Source organism: Quercus suber, unplaced genomic scaffold (genome assembly GCF_002906115.3).
Source record: "Quercus suber isolate HL8 unplaced genomic scaffold, Cork oak 2.0 scaffold_248, whole genome shotgun sequence".
In the NCBI taxonomy this organism is placed as follows: Eukaryota; Viridiplantae; Streptophyta; class Magnoliopsida; order Fagales; family Fagaceae; genus Quercus; species Quercus suber.
In genome coordinates this window covers 993,876-1,002,360 of record NW_027069704.1, presented here as the reverse complement: position 1 = coordinate 1,002,360, position 8,485 = coordinate 993,876, and the positions used below count along the sequence as shown (strand labels likewise).

Genomic DNA, 8,485 nt, shown 5'->3' with positions numbered 1-8,485 from the left:
TGTTGTTTTAATTTTTTCAATTTTTGTGTAATTTTTTTTCAGAATTCTCTAGTTTGGGTCAGGTAGAAACGGTTCGGAACGAGAATTTATTTTTCTCTCTTTTAGGCCTGTCTCGGCCAATTTTGGATTGAAATAATGCCAGAATGATGTTTTTTAATGTTTTGATTTTCTTTTGGGAATTCTCTAGTTTGTGTTAGGTAGAAACGGTCCAAAAAGGGAATTTAATTTTCCTTCTTTCTCGGCCTGTCTCGACCAGTCTTGGATTGAAATAATGCTAGAATGATGTTTTTTAATTTTTTGAATTTTTTTGGGAATTCTCTAGTTTGGGTCAGGTAGGAACGGTCCAGAAAGAGAATTTAATTTTTTCTTTCTCGGCCTGTGCCGACTAGTTTTGGCTTGAAATAATGCTGGATTGATGTTTTCTAATTTTTCGTAATTTTTTGTATTTTTTTTTTGAATTCTATAGTTTGGGTTGGGTAGAAATGGTCCGGAAAGAGAATTTAATTTTCTCTGTTTCTCAGCCTCCCCTGACCAGTATTGACTTGAAATAATGGTAGAATGTTGTTTTTTTTTTTTTTTTTTTTTTTTTTTTTTTGCAAATTTTGTCGGAATTCTCTAGTTTGGGTCGGGTAGAAACGGCCCGGAAGGAGAATTTCTTTTTCTCTCTTTCTCGGCCCGTGCTGACCCATTTTGCTTGAAATAATGCCAGAATGATGTTTTTTAATTTTTTGAATTTTTTTGCAATCTTTTTCGGAATTCTCTAGTTTCGGTGGGGTAGAAACGGTCCGGAACGAGAATTTTTTTTACTGTCTTTCTCGGCCTGTCCTGAGCCGATTTGGCTTGAAATAATGCCAGAATGATATTTTTTAGTTTTTCGAATTTTTTTGCTATTTTTTTTGGAATTCTTTTTTCGGAATTCTCTAGTTTGGGCCGGGTAGAAATGGTCCGGAAAGAGAATTTAATTTTCTCTCTTTCTCGGCCTGTCCCAACCAGTTTTGGCTTTAAATAATGCCAAAATGATTTTTTTAAATTTTTTGCAATTTTTTGGGAATTCTCTAGTTTGGGTCGGGGAGAAATGGTACGAAACGAGAATTTCTTTTTCTCTTTTTCTCGGCCTGTCCAACCTGTTTTGGCTTGAAATAATGCCAGAATGATATTTTTTTTTAAATTTTCTTAATTTTTTTGCAATTCTTTTCGGAATTCTCTCGTTTGGGTTGGGTAGAAACGGTCCGGAACGAGAATTTCTTTTTCTTGGCCCGCCCGACCCGTTTTGGCTTGAAATAGTGCCAGAATTAAGTTTTTTGAATTTTTTTTTTTTCGGAATTTTCTAGGTTGTCGGGTAGAAATGGTTCGGAACGCGCGAATTTCTTTTTCTCTCTTTCTCGGCCTATCCCAACCCGTTTTGGCTTGAAATAATGCTAGAATCATTTTTTTTTTTTTTGCAATTTTTTTGGGAATTCTTTTGTTTGGGGTTAGGTAGAAACGGTCTGGAATGAAAATTTCTTTTTCTCTCTTTCTCGGCCTATCCCTAGTCGTTTTGGCTAAAAATAATGCCAGAATGATGTTTTTTAATTTTTGAATTTTTTTGCAATTATTTTTTGAATTCTCTAGTTTGGGTAGGGTAGAAACGGTCTGGAGTGGGAATTTTTTTTTTCTCTCTTTCTCGGCCTGTCCTGTCCTGTTTTGGCTTGAAATAGTGCTAGAATCATGTTTTTTAATTTTTTGAATTTGTTTGCTATTTTTTTTTTTTCGAAATTCTCTAGTTTGGGTCGGGTAGAAATGGTCCGAAACTAGAATTTCTTTTTTTATCTTTCATGTCCTGTTCCGACCCGTTTTGACTTGTAATAATGCTAAAATGATGTTTTTCAATTTTTTGAATTTTTTTTGGAATTCTCTAGTTTGGGTCGGGTAGAAACGGTCTGTAACAAGAATTCATTTTTCTCTCTTTCTTGGCTTGTCCCGACCAGTTTTGAATTGAAATACTGCCAGAATGATGTTTTTTAATTTTTTAAATTTTTTTGGGAATTGTCTAGTTTTGGTCGGGTAGAAACAGTTCGGAACTAGAATTTCTTTTTCTTTCTTTCTTGGCCTGTCCCAACCCATTTTGGCTTGAAATATTGCCCATAATCAAGGTTTTTAATTTTTTTGATTTTTTTTTTGCTATTTTTTTCGGAATTCTCTAATTTGGGTCGGGTAAAAACGGTCCAGAACTAGAATTTTTTTTTCTCTTTCTCGGTCAGTCCCAACCCGTTTTGGCTTGAAATAATGCCAGAATTTTTTTTTTTTAATTTTTTGCAGTTTTTTTCTTTTTTTTTTTTCGAAATTCTCTAGTTTGTGTCGGGTAGAAACGATTCGGAATGAAAATTTATTTTTCTCTCTTTCTCGGCCTTACCCAACTCGTTTTGACTTGAAATAATGCCAGAGTAATGTTTTTTAATTTTTTGAATTTTGTTGCAATTTTTTTCGGAATTCTCTAGTTTTGGTCTGGTAGAAACGGTCCGTAAGGAGAATTTATTTTTCTCTCTATCTCGGCCTGTCCCGACCAGTTTTTGGTCTGAAATAATGCCAAAATGATGTTTTTTAATTTTTTTGAATTCTTTTGTAATTTTTTTGGGAATTCTCTAGTTTGGTCGGGTAGAAACGGTCCGGAACGAGAATTTCTTTTTCTCTCTTTCTCGGCCTGTCCCAACCCGTTTTCGCTTGAAATAATGCCAGAATGATTTTTTTTATTTTTTTTGCAATTTTTTTTTCGAAATTATCTAATTGGGTTTGGTAGAAACGGTCCAGAACGAGAATTAGTTTTTGTCTTTCTCAGCCTGTCCCGACCTGTTTTGGCTTGAAATAATACTAAAATGATGTTTTTTAATTTTTTGAATTTTTCTGCTATTTTTTTTTCGAAATTCACCCGGGAATCAGACATTAATCTAGTCTGGTTATGACTAAAAACTGAAAAATTCTAAAAATTTGGAATTAACTTAAAACGAGGCGATTAACAGTGAAAACCAGAAATCGGAACGACTCAACCGGTTTTTGAACAGTTTTGTTAAAATGCCAGAATGATCCCAAAATCATAGTTGTTAAAGCAATCAAAGACACTTTGTATCTTAGTTTTTGTTTTTCAATCTCTTGAAATAATTATAAATAGAACGAAAAAGAACATTTAGTCGAAACACTCACAACAGATCTACAAATTTTGACTTGCAAATCTTTATCATAGTTTTGTACTTTCGACTCCCTTTTCGAGGCACACCATAGATTTCATAGTGTGCCACAATGCCAGTGCCGTCACTGGAGAGAGAGAGAGAGAGAGAGAGAGAGAGAGAGAGAGAGAGAGAGAGAGAGAGAGAGAGAGAGAGAGAGATTTAGATTTGAAATTTAGAAATTTAAATCAGTGAGAGAGCAAGTGGGCAGCTATGAAATTTGAGAAATTTATTAGATTTGCAAATTGTGAGAGGAAGAGAAATTTAGATGTGGTTTGAGTAAGTGGGTGGCTGGGTTGCACTTAGTATTTATATGGGGCAGTAGGGTTGTGGACTCTTTTTTTTTTTTTACCTTTTGTTTTATTTTGTTTTGTTTTTTTTTTTTTTTTTTTTTTTTTTTTTTTTTTTTTTTTATTTAAGGAAATGATATTAGTTTGTGTGGTGGATAGTTTTGGTCCTTTTGCATGTTTGGTAAAATAGCACAACTGCACAAGTAAGTCACGAGCACGATTTTTTTTTTTTTAATGTTTGTTTGCTTCTCTTTTTTAAGAGGATTAATTTTGTTAATCAAATGAAATAACTTAAAATTTACTACACTTTTCTTTAAAATGATTTCATAAGAAACCAATTACTATTTTCTTATATTAATAATTTTATAATATAATTTATGAGCTCAACAACTACTTTTTTTTTTTAATAATAATCAACAATTACAATCTATGTCATAAAAGAAAATAAAGACTTCTATACAAGCTTTTAAAATTGAGAACAATTTATTATTATTATTGTAGGGTCGCTTTTTATAGCCCAAAAGATATGGGTTCCCCCAGGCCCCAACGAACCTAGAACAATGAATTTGTAAAGAGTGGGTTGAAGGTTTAGGCGCTCACCAGCGTGCATGAGGCATAAACTACTTTTCTTTTATTGAAAGATACTAAGACCAATTTACAACTGGGGGATGCTCCTCGGACAATGGCCGAGAAGGTTTTCCCTCTTTTTTCATCTCCCCTCTTTACACTTTGCTCCCCTTTCTTATATATCCCTCTCTTCCTCCTCCTGTTGATCATCTATTGGCCTTTCTTCTGACCGTCTATCCCATCAGAGGTCATATTCGTGGTTAGGTGGCTCACCCTGATCGATGTTGCTCTGTCAAGGGGTTACATCCCCATTAATGCGGCCAGAAGGGTTAGGTGAGCGTATTCAATGCCGAAGTGACAGTTTGCTCAGGGTTTGCCCTTTCTCAGTACTTCTGTTGCCAACGTGTGGCACTGGGCCCTCTTCTCCTCGGATATTCTAGGAGTTCTTTGGTAGGGTGGTCCTCGTGTTTTTCCGAGGTCTCGGACGCCCGAGGACAGGGTCATCCTCGGACCCATCATGCATCCTCGGCGTGGGCCATTTGGGCTTGGCTTGGAGTGGGCCAAGGCTACCCGATTTTCTGGCCCCACAATTATTATTATTATTATTATTTTAGTGATGGCTGTCTATGCGACTAATTATTTTTATTTGTTTTAAGGATGATATTGTAATGTTAATATGTTTAGTTACATTTTTGTTTAATATAAAAGGTGAAAACTCACTTAATTTTTTTTATAAAAAATTTATTATATATTATAACAAGATATATTATTAGTCATAAACTTATTATATATTTTTATAATTTTGAAATTATTAATTAAATATTTATGACATCATCGGTTCGACCACCGGTTGGACCCCAGTCGGACCACAAAGCCGAAAACGCCCCCTTTTCTGGTTCTTTAACCGTACCCCTTTTTAAAACCATGGCGTTGGTATTTGATCCACTACTTTCCGTCCAGCCAAATTCTTGAAAATTGAAAGGGTCATCCATAAGAACCACAAGGATCAGGTGAAAAGGTGTTGCATGCAAAGGACAAACAGAGAAAAGGAAGTAAGGTTCAAATAGTTGACAGAATGATAGAAGGAAAAGAAGGTATAGGAAGGTCAGAGTGAGACAAGGAGAGCAAGAAGAGAATATCAACTAGCAACTTGTAAACGAAGTCGGAAAAGATAGAGGAAGCTAGAGAAGAAAAAACAGGACACTTATCAAACATGCAAAGGGGAAAGGAGACAAAGAGAGTAGACAAAGCAGTGATTGACACAGCTGAAGTGAGAGACAAAAGGGAGTTTGAAGTTGAAGGGTATGAAAGGTGATAGGTGAAAGAGTAGACTTCTTTCAACAACAAAAAACTTATAATCATTCTTCAAAAACAAATTTTGTGTGAATTTTTATTAATAATCATCTTATGAAAATTTCAAGTCTAGCAGAGTTGTTAAATAATAACAGTTTGTTTGAGATCTGCTTATTTTGTTGAAATTGAAATTTTTTTACTGAAAGTACTATAGATAAAAGTAATAGTTAAATAAAATAGTACAATAAAACTATAAATAATATTAAAAAGTGTAATAATCCTCATAAATAATTAACAAAATAAATAAAATAATAAAATAAATTAACAAAAATAATTTTTACCAAACAAACAAAACTCAAAACATTTGCTTCTGAATATTCCCATATTTCCATCGCGTGGGTTCTTCACACGCACGCTGCCAAGTCACACAGACACTCTGTCTTTCTCTCTCTCTAATAACCTTTTTATATTTCCATTTCTAGAACACGTACGTTTCTCTCTTCACCTTCACCTTCACCTTCACGCCCTGTCACACTCGAACAGTCTTTCTTGATTCCGATCAAGAACCCTCCATCTCTCATTCTTTCTTGATCAGATCAGCACCATCAATGAGGAAAGGAGAAAGAGTTTCTTCAGAGCAAGACAAAGCCTTGGAGATCAACTTGATCTCTGCGCAGAATCTCAAACCCCCAACCTCTAACTTGCGCCGCATGCAAACCTACGCCCTCGTATGGGTCGACCCGGCCCACAAGGTCCGAACCCGAACCGACCGTCTCGGCGCTGAAAACCCTACCTGGAACGATAAATTCTTCTTCAAAGTCCCACCGGACTTCCTCTCCAGCGAGACGTCCGCCGTCTCCATTCAGATCTTCGCCGTAGGTTGCCTCCGCGACCATCTCATCGGCACCGTCCGATTCCTCACCAGCAACTTCATTTTCTCTCAGGTGAGGACTCCCGCCTTCTCCGCCGTCCAGATCCGCCGCCCCTCGGGAAGATTCCACGGAGTATTAAACATCGGCGCTTCGGTCATCGACGGTTCAGAATTTCCGGCGATGGGAGAAAGATCGGCGATTGGATTCCCCGAGCAAGTGGGAGACAGTGAACGGAGGTGGCGCCACCGGATTCGGTCTAGCGCTGGCGCCGGAGAGAATGATGTATCGGTCGGGGGGGAATCAATGACGTCGTCTTCGTCTTCGTCTTCGACTTCGACTTCGAAGGTGTTGGAGGATTGGAATGGGATTCGGGGGGATTTGGCGGGAAACAAAGGGTTGAATATGAGGAGAGCATCTGACGGTTCAGGATTGTTGTGCGGATTGATGATGACGCAGAGGAAGTTTTGTTCCTATCCGTATCCGTCTCCGTCTGTCTCTGATGATTTTGAGTGGGTTCCAGAAAAAAAAAGTGTAAGGTAAGTATAAATCAATGGTTTTGATCTAGTAGGTAGTAGTATTTTGTATTTGATAATGAATGGTGGAGATCAGATCATCTCCACTACATGGGTCTGTCTGTCTCAGACTCTCAATTTTTCCTCACTAGCTTTGCCCATTCACATTCAGGGATATTATAATAATAAGAACCTCAGACTCTGCTTAGGCTTAGTCTTAGTCTTAATGCTTAGGCTAGGTTTTATTAGTGTATGTGTAACTTCTCTTCATTCAGGAACGAAAGTTAAATGAAATGAGATTCACCATCCAAAAAAAAAAAAAAGTTTAATGAGATTTAAAAAAAAAAATATTTATGGGGAGGGTTTCATTTTGGACTCACTCGTTAAGGAGTGTAGCTGATAAGGAGGGCTTGAAATATGTCTTGACCTATTTTAATGTATACATATACATACATTGAAGGAGATTTGAACACAAACAGACTATTCCTCTAAATTACAAGACTGCTAACTTAAATGCCACACCCATACAAGCACAAGAAGTGTCATTCCAACAAAATTCATTTGCATTCGACTATTAGTTTGGGATTTCGAATATATTGGCAAGGGATTAATTTGGGTTTCAATGTTTTAGTTTAATATATCGATTTATTTTCAGCGAACATAGTACAAATAAATTTTAGAACATATAATTATATTTTCTCAACCAAAAAAAAAACATATAATTATATTTTTTTTATACATATTTTTTTAAAGTTGTGAACTATATAAGCTACCAAAAATAAATTATCCAAACACACCATATAGAATTTTGTGGGTCTACATATGTCATATTTTAGCTACGGCGCCAAAAGTGCATCCCACATTATTGTCGTGGTTGAACATGTAGTCTTGTGCCAAAAGAGTATCTCATAGAGATAGAGTGGTTGTGTTGTATGCAAGGAGTGAGGACCATATGTGTGAGTCTACCATTTTTTTTTTTTTTTTTTTTTTTAATGTCATGGGAATATATTACATTCTTCCTTATATGGGAGTCTACGTGACATGTTTCGATGATATCAAATACTGAAATACCTTCTCCTGCGTCAATGTGTTGTAAGGATTCAGTTACTCTAAAAGATCATTTCTTAATTTATGTCGAAAGCTATTAATATAGATCATTATAAGTTACAACTACTTGGTTTTGGTACATCGTATTAGAACTTAGCTGTAATAAAAATAAAAAAATAAAAAAATTCTTGATTCAACAATACGAAAACTCTAAAAAATTAGCAATGATGGAAAATTAAAAAGAGAGTTAGAAATATCTCATAAAGCTATGGAATCACACAATAGCATTGTCTTGTGCAACCCTAGTGCTTTCTTAGCCCAAGGTTAGACTATAAAATGGTTTTTGCAATGGACGTACTTTCAATCACAATGAATCAAGAACAGCTTTAAATTTACTTTTCCTTAGAACCAAAAAGTAAGTGCAGAAAAATTATGGGAGAAGAAGAAGAAGAAGAAGAATAGAGCAGCAAAGATTAATGCTCTGTTTGGATGTTTAAAAAAGGAAGGGAAGTAGAGTAAAGGGAGGGAGAGTAATTCATTTACCTTCTTTGGAAGTTTTTTAAAGAAGGAATGAGAGGGGTTTGGAAGGGTTTCAACTACCTTTAGTCCCTCATTTTTAATTCTCCAAAATTGGAGAGATTTGAAGGGAGAGTAGAGTGGATAAATTATTGATCAAATGAATTCCCTTTCTAAATTAATAAAAA

At 35.6% G+C, this 8,485-nt stretch overlaps 1 protein-coding gene across 1 annotated transcript; it reads left to right on the top strand.

Moving 5' to 3' along the window:
• The first annotated feature begins 5,750 nt into the window (after window positions 1-5,750).
• Window positions 5,751-6,948, top strand: LOC112036089 (uncharacterized). Its single transcript, XM_024068915.2, has one exon. It carries the CDS (start codon window positions 5,959-5,961, stop codon window positions 6,760-6,762), a length of 804 nt encoding a protein of 267 aa, XP_023924683.1. The 5' UTR covers window positions 5,751-5,958; the 3' UTR covers window positions 6,763-6,948.
• The last annotated feature ends 1,537 nt before the right edge of the window (window positions 6,949-8,485 follow it).

Bases quoted from the DNA above. Each gene is read 5' to 3' on its own strand.
- LOC112036089 (XM_024068915.2), top strand. From the start codon at position 5,959: ATGAGGAAAGGAGAAAGAGTTTCTTCAGAGCAAGACAAAGCCTTGGAG.